General features: G+C 41.2%; 1 protein-coding gene across 6 annotated transcripts in view; it reads left to right on the forward strand.

Moving 5' to 3' along the window:
* KALRN (kalirin RhoGEF kinase) overlaps positions 1 to 16,595 on the forward strand; it is a 381,465-nt gene that overhangs the window by 304,768 nt on the left and 60,102 nt on the right. For 3 of the 6 annotated variants that reach the window (XM_056861631.1, XM_056861629.1, XM_056861630.1), the window contains 3 exons: positions 11,240 to 11,523; positions 12,678 to 12,782; positions 16,363 to 16,458. In XM_056861631.1, the coding sequence (XP_056717609.1) occupies positions 11,240 to 11,523; positions 12,678 to 12,782; positions 16,363 to 16,458 (485 nt within the window). The remainder of the gene's footprint in view (positions 1 to 11,239; positions 11,524 to 12,677; positions 12,783 to 16,362; positions 16,459 to 16,595) is intronic. The other 3 variants (XM_056861625.1, XM_056861626.1, XM_056861628.1) reach the window with 3 other exon arrangements.

A 16,595-nucleotide genomic window follows, 5' to 3' on the forward strand; every position in this document is an offset into this window, starting at 1 on the left:
TGTACCATGCAACATTCATGTTAGCTTACTCAACTGTACACACTCCTTTGGTTTCTCCAACCATTCCATCTTGCAGAGGTTATGGCATTTCAAACAAATTCTGGACTTTAGGGGAGAAAGGTAACTGTTTACCTTTTCTTTGGAAAATGATTTCTAGAGCTATTTCTCAATGTTCTTCTACATATTTATAAAGGTGGCGTCAACAACTCCACAAATCCAACAATCACCTTTAACCTCTTGATTAAAAGGTAAAGGTCCCCTGTGCAAGCACCAGGTCATTCCTGACCCATGGGGTGATGTCACATCCCGACGTTTCCAAGGCAGACTTTGTTTGCGGGGTGGTTTGCCAGTGCCTTCCCCAGTCATCTTCCCTTTACCCCCAGCAAGCTGGGTACTCATTTCACCGACCTCAGAAGGATGGAAGGCTGAGTCAACCTTGAGCCAGCTACCTGAAACCAACTTCTGTCGGGATTGAACTCAGGTCGTGAGCAGAGCTTTTGACTGCAGTACTGCAGCTTAACACTCTGCGCCACGGGGCTCCTAACCTCTTGATTAATTTTAGCTAATTTATGAGGGGCTAGATGCCACTGATAAAACATATTGATCATGTTGGCTTTAGCCATGAGATTCACCAAAAAACTTTAAGTCATTTTTGTAACGCTGATATTTGAAACTCAGGTTCAATTACAATTCCAAATCCTCAGTGCATAGCTCTACAAATTTTTTATTGCTATCTAAATCTAACCACCAGTTACTTTTCTGTCTTGGTGAACATGAACTTCAGTAAGCTGCCAGTTGGTAAAGAAAATAGTGGACATTCAGTCCGTGAAGGCATTGGCTTGCTAAGAAAGGAAGAGTTAAGTAGCTTCAAAAAGGGAACTGTACTCTTTATGTGCTCTTGTACTATGAACGCCTGCCAGCCAGTCTTTCACTCCTGATTTCACAAGTAATGATTTTAGGTTGGCCCATTGTCCCTCTAGCTGTCATTCATAACCACTTTAAACTAATTATTGTACTCTCTGCTACTCTTGGCTTAAATGTTCCTGTGGTATGTATTATTCCAATCTGCAAATGGCGATATAAGTTCCTCTTTTATCCTTAGGAACTCCTGCAACTTTGGGTAGTTAATCCCAAGTGTAAGAAACTAATTGGTTCAGTTACTCTTTTTTCAATGCTGCATTGAATAACTAAGTTTAGCACAGCAGTAACAAGCATAGTTTTGAGTTCCACAGAGTCAAATCAACTTGGCCTTGTAATGATTATCTTGCCCAGCGTATGCCAGATAATTGGGGACTTTTCCAGACACTCCTTCCAACATGAATAATGCTTTTATCATCACTATGTATTGAGGATTAGCCACATGGCATAGTATCTCCAGTTATGAAGTTTTGCTCCCGGGTAGGCTTGTATAAGAAGCAGACAAAGTTGGGGTTTTAAAGTTTTTAGAAGTACGACATGTGCAGAGAAGAGCTTGGAAGGGGTAGTGCAGAGCCTTGGAAAAAGGAAGAAGACCAATAAGCAACTAAAAATTGTCCAACTAGCTATTCAAAAATGTATATAATATGCAAGATCTAGCTGTGAGCTCACAGGCATACTCCCATAGATGCCCATGACACTGATGCAATATAAATCCACACACAAAAGGGTCATTCATGCTAGGTAGTAGGAAACATTGATTAGAGATGAGCTGATGTGGCCCTTGTGTTTTATTTTTGGGTTTGTATAATGTCTGTTGCATTTTTTTCTCAGTTGCATTTGTTCCATCTGATTATTCTTTTATGCATTTGTCTGCAATAGGTGCCAAAAAAGTCAATGCATTATTTTGTTATTGGCAAAAATCTGGCATGAAATAAAGTTTTATGTAGAAATGAAGCTGTGATTAGGGCAGTCAAATTGAACCAGGCAGCATTTGAAGTTCAGTCTCATCTCCAGTTTCAATGCATATAAAATAGGAATACTTCCAGAGGTAATGGCCACAGGAAAAGGGCAGTCTCTGAAAAATTCTTCTAAGGCATGTTTTTTCTGAACGTTGTGCAAGAGTGAACCAGTGTGCCATGGGAGAATTTCTAGTGTGCCATGAGAAATAAACCAGTTCACAGTTAAATAAGGAGAGGCTCCTATGAGCCAAAATATTCACCCACTGAGAGCTGTATACTGCATCTGAATGATTCACCTCTTTGGCCGTGCCTCCTTCCAGCCAACCTCTTCCATGGGTGGGCAGTTCTGCTGTTTCCCCACACTGGGAGCATTTGTATTCAGTGGTTCTGATGCAGAGATGCAGCCGAGGTGCCTGTCCTTGGAGGGTGTTGTGGTTCTGCATGTATCATTGCTTGAAATTAGGCTTGGTTTGTGGGCGACAGAACACCATATTTTATATTTTCTGCCAATTGCAAAAAAAGAAAAGAAAAAAAGGAAGCATTAGAGCTGTGCACTGGGGAGGTAGCAATGTGAGCACCTAAGCCCAAAGCTCATTCCTGTATTCATCATAGTTTGTCATTACATCTGAATGTTTCCAGAACTTTATCTTGTAGTGGACGCACGTTTTCTGAAGAGGCATTCAAGAAGTATTGCCAGATAGCTGCATGTGACACATCTTTAACATGTAATACCATTCTTCATTGTCTAATGGCAGTGAATCTAGAGGTGCTGGAAGCACCTTACATATTGGTTAAGTAATGAGCTGCCCTCAACACAACATTGGTGTTAGTCTATATAAGGCAATGCTATTCATTGGGTCGCCCTGACCTGGATGGCCCAGGCTAGCCTGATCTTGTCAGATCTCAGAAGCTAAGCAGGGTCAGCCCTGGTTAGTATTTGGATGGGAGACCACCAAGGAAGTCCAGGGTTGCTGTGCAGAGGAAGGCACTGGCAAACCACCTCTGTTAGTTTCTTGCCATGAAACCCCCAAAAGGGGTTGCCATAAGTCAGCTGCGACTTGATGGCACTTTACACACACACATTCATTGGGTCAACTAGCTTGACTCAAGAGGTTTCTTAACCTGATTCTAACGACTTCCATTGGAAATGCCAAGGCGTCATACAAAACATGTGCTTTACCACTCTAAGGCCTTGTCCCTTGGTCTGTTAGAGTCTGTATCAAGTAAATAAAAGCATACGTTTACTAACTGGTGATGGCTTGGATCTAATGGAGCACAGTGTTACGTGCCCCCGTTCCTTCTGCACCCCCAAAATGCCCCTGAAATGCTGTTTCTGGGTACCCCCAGGAACAGTATGAGGGGAGCATTTTGGGTTGCATCAGGAATTGGGAGGAGAGAAATGAGAAAGCTCCATTGGATCCAACCCAATGATCCAACTTTCCCTTTTTCTATTGCTTCAGGTCTGTTTTCCTGTGCACTCAGAGAAACGTGTCTGAAACACAGTCTGGGGAATTACTGCAGGATGAGCAGAGGACATTTAATAAAGGCTCTCTAGTTAGAAGAAGAATCTTTGATGTTAATCCCATAATCACATTCTCTGTTTGGGGGGGGGTGTTCTTGTGCAGCAATGCTTTGATTGGTAAAACTACTTATTGACCTAGGCAACCTGGACAGGATAAACTAAACATTAGAATTAAACAAGCTTTCTGTTCCTTTCTGAATCTAATAACAGGTTTGAAAACTTTTCCACTTTTTAAAAGTCCATCACTTTGTATTTAGTCTATTTCTATTTGTGGATGTTTATCCAAAGCTCAGAGTTGAAATGGATAGCCTGAGTTTTAGGTTTGGGGTAAAAATTGAGATGCTTTCAACCTGACTTACTGCTTACTCAGTAAACAGTGAAAGCAGCCTATTCTGAAATAATCACAACCCCAAATCCACAGGTCAGTTGCATCTGTAGCTGAGTACACATTTTAGAGTATTTATAAGAACAAGTAGCCACAGATTGGTACACTTACTGCAGAGTTAAAAAAAAAATCCCTGTTTTTTTTAAAGGCTTTGTGGTATAAAGGGTGTCCATTAAGCTCTGTAGTTATGATATCTAAGCAAAAGGATGCCCAAGCAAAAGGATCTTGCAGCCTCCACAAACCAAAAAGGAATACAAAGTTCAGGGGAGCTAGACTGTTCCCTGCTCCCCATTCATTTACTCACCATGTTTCATGTCTATTAGCAGACCAGAAAAAAGCAGTTGTTTCTTTAAAAATGCACTGAGATAAGGTCTGGGATGGGTAGGGTTCATCTTCCTAGGTTCTTAAAAAGGCAAGCACAGAGCCTACTTTGTCTGCATGGGAACGGACCGATATCAGCTGGCGGAACTTGTACTGGGAAAATGTAGGCTGACCATACGTACAGTTTTGAACGGTACAGTCCCGTTTTTGTCACATTTCCTGGCCGTCCCGTCTTTTTCATTAAAAAGTCCACTTTGTCCCGTTTTAAATAAGCCAAGCCAGTTTTGTTGCCTTGCCTGCACAGCGCAGCTTTATTTTACAATTGGAAAGAAAAGGCACAACTTTCCAGTGATGGGTAGAAGCAAAACGTCACATGCCCCATCAATCAACACTTTCCCACCCACTGTGCTGTTGCAAGCCTCTGAAGCGACAGGCGCGCGCCAAAAAAATGCATGACCCAGGGCCCTTTTCCAGTGAGGGACAGTAGAGCGCAAAAGCAGCAGCCAGGTAAGATGCAGCTGCTGCTTCTTTTTGTCAAAAGAAGTAAAGGGGTTAAGCAATTGTCCTTTAAAACTGTGAAAATGGAAGCCTTGTGTCCTCCACAAGAGGCGACGGCTCGCTTGGTTTCCGAGAAGGGACAAGGCTTCAGCTTGTTTTTCAGAATGGTCATCTGTCTCTGAAAAAGGGCGGGGAATTATGTGCTGCAAAAACTCCAGGCCACTTTTATTAAATCGTGTTCTATTGATGTGAGTTGAGGTTGGGGGGGGGGTGCCGCCTGGGAGGTTCTGAAAATACACCCACTTGCAACAAGACATAGGAATTTTGTGTTTGTATGGGAGCCCTGTACATACATTACAGTGAATTTTTGTATATCTTCCATGCCCCTAAATCTTTTTGAAAGAAACAACCTGTACATGATTTCATTGCAAATAATAATAATAATAATAACACCAGGACCCAACAGTATCTGCAGAAATGTCCCCAGTTTTATTTAAAATGTGGGGTTTGAATTGCACATTCAGCAGATGCGTTAAATGTGAGATGTAGTAAAACGAATGACAGGCTAGCCCATTAGAAACAATGGGAGAGACTGCACAGCCCATTGAAAATACTGGGAGCCTGGATTGCCAATTGGCTTGCATGGGCTCCATTGAAATACATTACGGCACAAAAAGAGTTGCAAAAAAAATGTGGAATGGATTTTCCAGGCAGCGTCTCTAAGCCCAGATACACTACTCTGGGACTGGAATGACAGCCCATGGGACTAGCACAAGTGTTCTGGGACTGGAATGACGGCCCCTGGGACTAGCAGAAGTGTTCTGGGACTGGATTGACAGCCCCAGGGGTGGAATACGTGGGACACAGCCTTGGCTACACCTGCAGTTTTAGTTGTGGTTTTCTACATTAAGGTGCCTAATTCTGCTGTTAGTTGAACATTCAAAATACAGTTGACCATGTTCTGCTTCAAATTCCTTATTGCACATAAGAAGAACATAAGAAAAGCCATGCTGGATCAGACCAAGACCCATCAAGTCCAGCAGTCTGTTCACACAGTGGCCAACCAGGTGCAACAAACAAGATGACTGTAGCAGCATTCTCCTGCCTGTGTTCCAATGCACCTAATATAATAGGCATGCTCCTCTGATCCTGGAGAGAATAGAAATGCATCATGAGTAGTATCCTTTTTACTAGTAGCCATGAATATCCCTTTCTTCCATCAACATGTCCACTCCCCTCTTCAAGCCTTCCAAGTTGGCAGCCATCACCAGATCCTGGGGCAGGGAGTTCCACAATTTAACTATGTGTTGTGTGAAGAAATACTTCCTTTTATCAGTTTTGAATCTCTCACCCTCCAGCTTCAGCAGATGACCCCATGTCCTAGAATTATGAGAGAGGGAGAAAAGTTTCTCCCTGTCCATTCTCTCCAAACCATGCATAATTTTATAGACCTCTATCATGACTCCTCTTAAGTCCCTTCTTTCCAAGCTAAACAGCCCTAAGCGTTTTAACTGCTCCTCATAAGGCAGTTGCTCTAGTCTCCTAATCATTTTGGTTGCTCTTTTCTGCACCTTCTCAAGCTCTGTAATATCCTTTTTTAGGTGTGGTGACCAGAACTATACACAGTATTTCAAGTGTGGTCTCACCATAGATTTGTACAAGGTCAGTATGATATCAGAGTTGCCAACCTCCAGGTATTAGCTGGAGATCTCCTGCTATTACAACTGATCTCCAGCCAACAGAGATCAGTTCCCCTGGAGAAAATGGCCGTAGCCAAAAACATAAGGATGCTGAAAAGACTCTTCCTTCAGTTAAAAACATCGGCTCATTTATGGTGAGATGTGATAGTGAAAGCGATAAAATTGCAGCAAGAGAAGCTCTTGTTGCTTATCATACTGTGCATCATGGCCAAAGTTTTCGCGCAAATGACTGCTTGTCATTAACCAAAATTTTCTTCAGCACGTACCAAATCAGAAGCAATAATTACCAATGTTTTATCACCATACATATTGGGTGAAGTAATAGAGGATTTGAATAAAACAAAAAGCATTACAATCAGTTTAGATGCAAAAAAATCAAGCTTTTTCCAATTGTTCAATACTTTTTGCCAAATTGTGGTGTTCAAGACAAAATTATAAATTTTATTTCCTTACCTGGTGAAACATCTGACCTACAGTGTGCTATGTTGAAGGAAATAAGTGACAAATTTGCCTTAAAAACCAAAAACGTTGCTTTGTGTGGAGATAACACGAACACCAATATTGGTGGTTGCAAAAGACTTGGCAAAAATAATGTGTGGCGAAAACTTGGAACTGAACTGAAGAGGCAGATTATTGGTATTGGTTGTGGGGCACACATTATACACAATTGTCTCCAGTGCGCTGTCGACTGTTTACCAATTGATATTGAATGTTTTGCAGTGAAAGTATACAAATACTTCCATATATACACAGTCAGAGTTGAACTGAAAAACTTTTGTGACTTTGCAGGAAACAATTACGCTAAATTGTTAGAGCATGGAAATACAAGATTTTTGTCCTTGGGTCTATCAATTGATAGAATTTTAAGCATGTTTGATGGGCTTCGTCCTTATTTTCTTAAGAAAAATGCCCTGGTATGTTGCAAAAATTGTTTGAAGATCCCTGTTTGAAATTGTGGTTGTCATTTGCAAGAGATCAAGTGTCTACATTCCAAACACACATTAGCTTAATTGAAAAAGATAATATTTCAGCTACAGAAGTAGCCATGATCATTGAAAATCTTGTAAACAATTTAGAGTCCGGAAAAAGTGAAGTGTTTGTAACAACTGATGTCAAAAAACAACTGAAAATGTTAGTAGATTCAGGAGAAATTAGTAAGGCTACATTTTTTGAGGTAGTTGAGAATTTCTATGAAACCAGCTTAGCGTATGTCAACAAATGGAAGTGCAGTTTAGGAAACACTGAGAAGTTGAAGTGGGTGCTACTAAGGAAGACACCTGAATGGAAAGAAATACAGGACAGCCTGAATGAGGAACTCATCACGCGCACAGAAACAGAAGAAACTCGTGTATCTGATCAGTGGACTCTCATAAAATCTATAATTGTGAGGCAGTTGGATACATGGAATAAAGAAAATACTCCTGTATCTGATAGATGGGTACAGATTTTTTCTGAAATGATGGAAAAACACCTAGACTTTCAAGACTTTTGTAATATTGAAGAGTTTATTCTTTGTATTCCAGGAAGTACAGCACCTGTTGAGAGAATATTTTCTGTTATGAACAGTATGTGGTCAAATGAGAAATCTAGGTTAAATGTTGAGACAATGAGGGCTATGTTAGTTGTTAGACAAAACTGTGCCATGGAGTGTGAGAAGTTTTATGATAAGGTGTTGAAAGACCGAAATTTGCTGCGCGAGATTACTTCATCGGAGAAATATTCATGGTACAATCATGGTGAAATACGGTCTCCCTCAACGTCTACCTAAACTTTTGTATAGGTTCTGTCACTGAAGAAGCTCAATATGTTTATGTAATAAAACCTTTTCAAAATCATCTTGCTTTTTCATGATTACAGAATATTACATAACCCCTGTCCCGCTTTTGCCATCCCAATGTCCCTTTTTTGTCTCAAGGAAATATGGTCAGCCTAGGAAAATGGCATGTGGGAGAACTGTCAATCTCTCCAGTGTCCCCACAGGTAGTTTAAGGAACTGGAAAAAATCTGTTTCTTGGATCCTCATCTCTGATCTCCTGCATCTCATCTGGCTTGGCCATGACCAGCTGCCTACCTCACTCATGTTACTGATTGCTATGGACGTACCAAGGAGAGCACTTTCCCCAGCACTGCTTACCTGAATGCCTTAGCATATGAGGACTGCATCTGTTTCTGTTTGTTTGCTGTTGGAGCAACAACACACTTATCACTGGAAAGGGAATGTGTGCCATTTCTCCTCTTCTCCCCCTCCCCCAATTTGCAATGCTACCACCCTTTATGTCAGCATCTACAACTGAAGTGTTTTATCCCTGTACCAGCAGATGCACTAGTAGAATGTCCTGTGTTACTGAATACCGGTTTTTCAACTGTGTCATCTATAACTATATTAACAGGGCATTTTGGGTTCAGGGTTTGATTAGCTAGTAGGATTATGCATTCAGTTAACTAATACACATGCATGTACACAGGAAATGAATAATAGTAGTAAATTGTTTTTTGCTTTGCCCCCTAAATTGTGTGTTGTCACCAATTGTCACCAAGTATTCTGTGAGGTAGCTCTTCCCAATTAAGACTTAAACCTCCACTTGAACCAGGAACACAGTGCCTCTTAATACAGCTTATAATACATGGTCCAAAACTGGATGTGTTCTCAATGTTGGTTTCACTATTGAATGTGAAATTTTGTGTATACATGCCTTAGGTTTAGAATGAATGTCCAAAAGGAGGTGACTTGTCTTCACTGACTTGTGAATTTGTCTACTGCAAACAACTTGTATGAGTGCTAGAAAATTGGTAATGGTTACTGATAGTTCCTAATGGGGAATCTCTGTCCCATGTATTTTTGTGTATAGCAGAAAAGTACAAAACACCACTTCCAAAATGTTGTGAATACCTCCAAATGGACAGTGTTCACATGTGAATTTGGAGACTCACTGAAATGCATACACATATGCCATAACCTCTTGTAAAGCATTATGACATTATAATTTGTGCTACAGTAAGGATCCTTTCATTCTAATTTTGCAGCTTTTCACACTGACCAGCCCCTTACAATCGCTTAACTTTCAACCACAGAAGTTTTTTGTCTTCCAATGATTGTTCTTTCATTTCCTTTCAAGCTCCCATGATCCAAAGGTCTTGAGCAGTAAACAGGGAACCTTTATTTCTTTAAGGAAAATATGGTGAAGAGATACTTGGCCACCCCCAATGTTGTTCTTGGCTCTCTATCCTTTCATTACCTTTCTGCAAGCCTGTTCATAGGAATAAAACTGTGGTGTATCAAAAAAAATTTTTTTACAGATAACAGATTGTGGACAGATGGTCTCTTTCAGAGAACTCCTGTTTCACCAAAACCTTTTCAGTTACTAAATTGGTTTGTGTTCAGTAGTGCAAGAACTTCAGGTGTTCATTGTGTCTAAATTTGGCTTCTTATTTTGACAGAAGCTCTGCCAAGCTCTGATAACCAAACCCAATACTGACTTTTTGGGGACAAACTAGATTTCAGGGGGGCGTCCACTGGTATTCTCATCTGCTTTATTATACATTTACCAAGTGAGTGATGTGGTTCCTTTTTCGTACACAGACTAGAATGTGAGAAGACCTGAAACTTCCTTTCCATATTGTTTTATATGCTTCAGGCTTCCTCACTTTTACTTATCTTAGCTTGGTTTAGAGAGAGATTTTTTAATCAGTGGAGCACTATGGAAGGGCAAAGTTTAACTCCCTTTATAGACTTCTTCATTTTGTGAGGATAAAGAAGAAGAGTTGGTTTTTTATATGCCGACTTTTCCTACCACTTAAGGAAGAATCAAACTGGCTTGCAATCACCTTCCCTTCCCCTTCCCACAACAGACACCTTGTGAGGTAGGTGGGGCTGAGAGAGTATGATTAGACCAAGGTCACCCAGCTGGCTTCATGTGTAGGAGTAGAGAAACAAATCCAGTTCACCAGATTAGCCTCCGCCATTCATGTGGAGGAGTGGGGAATCAAACCCGGTTTTCCAGATCAGAGTCCACCCCTCCAAACCACTGCTCTTAACCACTACACCATGCTGGCTAAATAGACTCTGCATCTCCCATTTCAATAGGTCTGACTCATGAATAAACAATGGCAATCCCATCATGTGTATATATTTGATCCTTAGTTAAAATAAATAATTGAGGAGCTATTTGTTGCTGAATTTCTATATGTTCTTGGGTTGTAAAAAATGTCATTGCTTTGGGGGAGATGGTGTGTATGCTCCAGAACAATTGTTTTGGAGTGCATGAATATGGAAGCTCGGTGTGCATGAGGAGCAGTTGGTCAGGTCTGTGGGATTGGTGCCATTAAACAAGCTGTGTGTTTTTGGTTCTGTGATCATAGAATGTTCACTCTTCTCCAAACTTGAAGGACATTAACTTGTATCCTGAATATCTCTTCAGAATGCCAGATTAACCAGTTTTAGACCTTGGAATTTGCCTACAGACTTCTGTTGATAACTGCTTATCTCTCTTATTCCACTACTGCTGCCTCCAAATCATGTGGCTTCTGTGAGTGGGAAATGGTTGAAAGCCATAGCACATAAGATAGTGGAGGGGAGGGGAACAGTTACTAGCAGTTTCTTTATCTCTTGCCAGTCTAATGCTGCTCAGTGTGCACAGACAGGCAGAAAATAACACTGGCAGGACCAGCTATTTATATTGATAAGAAAACTGCAGTTCTAAGGCAATGTAGGCCAACTAACATAGCAGAGATCAGAGTGCACTTACAGAACAGGTAGCATTTTACATAGTGTGTGTGTGTGGCGCATACATAAGAACACATGTTCTGTTAAGAAATGTCTAAGTAGGTTTCTGAGCCTGAAAGAGAGCACGAGGTGTCAACAAGTTTTGGCCACTTGGTCATTTCCAGAAATAATAGTCCATTTTAAGTGAACTTAGTATCCTTGTTCTTTTGGCAGATGGCTATTCTGGCTCCTCTAATGAAAATGGAGGGAAGTCTGAATCGGTGGCAAACTTACAGCCTCAGCCATCCCTCAATTCCATCCAGAGCTCACCTGGTCCAAAGCGTTCAACCAACACCCTGAAAAAATGGTTAACAAGCCCTGTCCGTCGGCTGAACAGTGGAAAAGCAGACAGTAACATCAAAAAGCAAAAAAAAGTACGTGAAGGAAGGAAGAGTTTCGATTTGGGATCCCCCAAGCCTGGAGATGAGACTACACCTCAGGGAGACAGTGCCGATGAGGTATGATGGATGTTCGGTGCACTTACTTTAATAAAGTTGATTCAGATGTAGCATTTTTTCATTTCAGTATGTCCTGAGTAAGTTTTTAAGTAATGTCTCTGTCTTTGCTGTGTACAACAGCTTACAAGCAGGCTAGCTGCTTCTCTCCCTTTGTATTCACATCTCATCATCTCAACTTGGGCATGTCTACTGTTTACTGTCTTTATTATGTGAGTTAAAGGCCATCATGCTTCTTGAAAGAGCAGGCTCTCCCTTCTAGTATGTTTCTTCTACTCATGTTGTAGCAGAGTCTGCATGCATTTACTGTGTTTTGCTTCTGATGTGGATGATTGTTTCAGTTCTAAATGTTTGTTCTATTATGGGTATCTAATGTGTACTGAAGTGTGTTGATCCCATTTTCATAGCAAGGGAAGTGACTTATCCATGCTAGAGATAAATACTTGGAACTGGATAATTGGAAGGGACTATTGTGAGCAAATATTAACCTTCCAGATTTTAGCAAGACTAAAAAATGGGTTGTCTGCCATACCGAACTCTTGATCCACCTCCATGAGGACACTGTAGATAATGCAATAAAATGTTGAAGTGGCAAATGACCATTGTTGTGCGTAAAACTAGCTAAATGGCCAAATCTGAGAAAGTAGCTTATGTTGCTGGCTGAATATTGAACTTATATTGGTGAGTATTGAATTTACTGTAGATCAAAATATTGTCGAAGGCTTTCACGGTCAGAGTTCATTGGTTCTTGTAGGTTATCCGGGCTGTGTAACCGTGGTCTTGGAATTTTCTTTCCTGACGTTTCGCCAGCAACTGTGAGACATTGTCCTTCAGTGTTACTACTCTGAAGATGCCTGCCACAGTTGCTGGCGAAACGTCAGGAAAGAAAATTCCAAGACCACGGTTACACAGCCCGGATAACCTACAAGAACCAATTACTGTAGATCCTTCTCACCTTGAAAAGAAAAATGCTAAAAATGCACACTGATGTTAAAGTAAGCCTTTTGTCTGTATTTGTTAATTGCATACTATATATGTAACTCTTTTGCTCGGAGTAAGACAGTCTGAACATGGATTTGTAGTAACATAAAAATACCTGAGGGACTCTGATATTAGCCTCCTTGTACTGTTTGTAACGCTAATTCTCTTGCTTTCAGAAGAGCAAGAAAGGTTGGGGCGAAGATGAACCAGATGAAGAATCTCATACACCACTCCCTCCTCCTATGAAGATTTTTGATAATGATCCCACACAAGATGAAATGGTAAGGTGCTAACGTCTTCAGAAAAATTAAGCTTGCTTTGAAGATTCCTCCTAGGAGCATGATGATTCATTAGGCTACTATATTTTTCAACTGGGATTTGGTTACACATCCTGACTTTGTATCTAGAAGGAAGATTGATTGAGTAATCCAGCCTAGAAGTCTTTCCTACAATCCTTATGGATATGAACCTCTGCTTTTGTGGTTATGAGAGTTTTTGTGGTGTTTCCCTGCTTACCTGTGTTGCTTGAATTTGTGTGTGTGTGCTTCATTAGTTTTGTGTTTCGTAATTTTTTGCTGTTGAGCAGTGGCTCTCAAAGTTCTTTACCATTAGGAAATATTTCCATTATCACCTTATCTCTGAGTGTTGCAGACACTTCTGGAGCATATTCGATGGTGAATGCTGAGTTCACACAGGCCAACACTGTGATTTCCCCATGTGAACTGAGTGTGCACTAAAACATGCCTTAAGCTCTCTCTTGAAACTGAGTATTTCAGGGGAGGTCAATAGGAGGCAAGCTGTCTTTAAGGAAAGCTTGTCTGGCATGGATTGTATCATTCAGGAAGATCATAAGCTTTCCAAGAATACAGTGGGACAACCGTTGCTGAAATGCAGCAACCATGCATATGGTGTTGCATCCACTTGTCTTGTAGGGAAAAAGTTAGCTAAGGCGAATTGGGAACTAACTTTCAGTGGTCCCATGTGTAATGTTGGGAGTGCTAAGGTTTAGGGAAATGTTCTCACATCTATCAGCAGTCCACTGAATGTTGTTTCAATAGTCTGCATGGGATCTGTTCATGTCAGAGGATTTGTTGCCACAAAGTACATAGCTGGGTTTCTTGGCATCATCCAACATAGAGCAATGCATGTGGCAAACCCACTCTTGCATGCAAACGGAATCTATGCCGTTTTTCATAATATGATATCCAGAAAGCTGCCTCGTGGCTATTTGGTTAACTGTAGCCTTCTGCTGTTTGCCCTAGGCTAGGTTTGTCGTTGTATCAAAAGTGGTTTTCAGAAGGGAAGACTTGTAATCATAGGGAGTCTCTCCTGTCCTCCAAATAAGATGTACCACTTTTAGCACAAATCTTCTTGGCTGCCAATGCATACAGTGACACATATAGGTGACATAATGATCCTCATCAGATCTATTCTAATGGAAATCTTGGCACTTCTGGATGCACTAGAGCAGCAAAAGTACCTCCTCCTTGCATATTATGTTGCTGGATGCTGAATAACTAGTATAGGGTTCAGAACTGAGGCTGAAATCTTTATCAGTTGCAAAAACCTGCAAGCGAAGCTTTGGGCGTTTCCTGCCGGTCATGAAAGTTGCAGCTTGATCACTTGCTTACAGGCTGCATTTGCTGTGTTACTGCGTAGCACTGCATAACTGAAAAATGAAAAAAAGTGAATGTTATGCTTACACTGCCGTGTTCCCAAGTTACGATGAATGCATGTGCAATCTGCGTAGAATGTGGAGTTGGTTTTTCTTTATAAGTATGTTAATTCTCACGTTATGTTCAGCTTTTCTACCGCTGAACAAGTGATTCAAACCCCACAATTTATTCAGGTGCTGGTCCATGGTTTCACTTTTAAAATGACTATGTGTTTGCTCTGTTACAAAGATATGTATACATATACATATGGAAGATGTATATGGGTTAACTGTAACATGCGAACAGGGCTACTGTGGTTTAGGGAAGGAACACAATGAATTTATAGAAATGGCAGCTTTAACAGTCCAAGGTGAAAATCGCAGTGCGTGCTTTCAAAAAGATGCTCCCAGTATTCTTTCCTTAAAGATTTTTCTTAAAGACTGGCCCCTGAAAGTTAATTCCTCTGTTCTGAAATCACTGTCCTGTTTCTTGGAATTATTTTTACTGACTTAATTCCAGTTGTTGATTGGCTTTAAGTGAATGATAAGTTATCAGAGAAGGCAGACAAAATGTCCAGGGTAGGTATTCTTAAGGATAACGTGGCCTGGATGGGGCATCACTCAGCAGCAGTTCTAACCAGCCTTCACCTGCCAGAGCCGGCAGACTCTCACACAATGACCTGCTTATAGAGGTGACTGCATGGCCCTAATCTTCACTGTCACTTTTCAGGGTCTGGTTCAGCCACACTTACTAATTTCGTAATGCTTTTTTCTGTGGGGCTTCATTGCTATTACTCTTCTACTTCCCACCCACCCACCCTGAGAGGCTGTAAATCTGCACCTAAGGAGAGAACAAAGGATTGTGTAACAAAATGTTTTAAGTAAATAAAGCCCAACAAAGTAGCTTTTTAGTTCTGTCTGCTCTTCGAGTCCATGCAAATATGCAAACAGACTGCAGTCTCCAGACCACAGTTAGACAATGTCCGTATTCTTCTGCCCATTCTGTTTCTTTCCATATTGGTGGATCAGGTTGTGTAGTGAACTTTTGGCCTGGAGTAACTACTCCAGAGATGTTGGTTAGAAATGTCAAACCCATGGAGGTGTTGGCTTCAGGTCAGTGTTCTCTGGCTGGGGCTTAGTCTTCTGGGGCAGGCATGAAGCATGTCTTGCTCTTCATCAGCGCTTGTACCCTTGGAGTATCTTAGGGTTCTTCTAGGAGAAAGAATGGGTAAAACACAAGTATCACATACAGGCCACCTTTTCCTTGTATCTTGCTGAAGAACTTTCAGGATGAGCTGTACCTTGGTCATCTTGCTCTTAACTTATTCCACAAGAAAGGTGGCTTGTGGAAAGGAGCCCAGATAACGTGGGACAGGCTTACGGAAAAATTTGTGATTAGGGAACAGGCGTGTAAACTGGTAACAGTGTGTTTTAGAAGGTACATTCTGCTTTCAGGTCTTGACATTTCTGAACCATTTTGTGAACTAGAAGATGAATCCGGAGGAAAGTTGCTTTTACTGTCTTAGGCCTGAAGCAGAAATGGAGCTAGGCATGTCTTTGTAACGTATAATGGATTGAAATGATCTTTATGAAGACTGGCATTTGAGACAGTCTGATATTCAAAAGATCTACAGGAGGTTGTACCTTTGCCACTCGTGTCTTTATGATGGTAAAGGGAGTTGGATCTCACCAAGATGTTCAACACCTAGCTTTTGTTTTAAAGCTTTAGTAATGGTGTTAGCAAGGAGAAAAGTTCCTTTCTCTTCTACATGCTAGTAGCTGAGACATCAGCGTCCCAGAGATATGGTTCAGGATTGCTCCTTCTTTATTTTTTCTCTAGAACTTCTACAAAGATTTAACATCTCAAGATATGAAATTGTTAGTAATGGTTCAAAAGATGCTTTTCTACTTCTTTCATGGTCTTATATGACTGGCTCTTATATGACTAGATACTGACGGAAAAATTCCTGAACACCTCCAGATGTTAGTTCTAATGATAATTCCTCAGCTGGTTCTCTGCTTTGCCAGTACGAATGCTAAATGTTGCCTTGTGCGTGTGACAACCTCCCCCTGATCTCTCATGCTCCTGCTGTGTGTGTTCCTGCTTGTTTCCCAACGTGTGACTTCAAACAGCTGGCCTGTTGGCTTTCCTAATTCCTTCTCATCCCTGCTAACCTGCTGTTCCTTTGCACACTGGTGTCTTGCAGTCCTCCTCTTTGCTAGCTGCTCGACAGAGCACCTCCGATGTCCCCACTGCTGCGGATCTTGTCAGTGCAATAGAAAAACTGGTCAAAAGCAAGCTGGTAAGTGTGGAGTCCTGGGATCTTGCCTAGAGAAACATCCTGGAGGGCAACACCATAAATTGACAGCTTGTTCTTCTGCTCACTGTCCGTGCTCTCCTTGCTTTCCTTGCCATTGTTGTTACCCTGTGTAGATGCTG

The sequence above is a fragment of the Euleptes europaea genome, chromosome 15 (genome assembly GCF_029931775.1).
Source record: "Euleptes europaea isolate rEulEur1 chromosome 15, rEulEur1.hap1, whole genome shotgun sequence".
In the NCBI taxonomy this organism is placed as follows: domain Eukaryota; kingdom Metazoa; phylum Chordata; class Lepidosauria; order Squamata; family Sphaerodactylidae; genus Euleptes; species Euleptes europaea.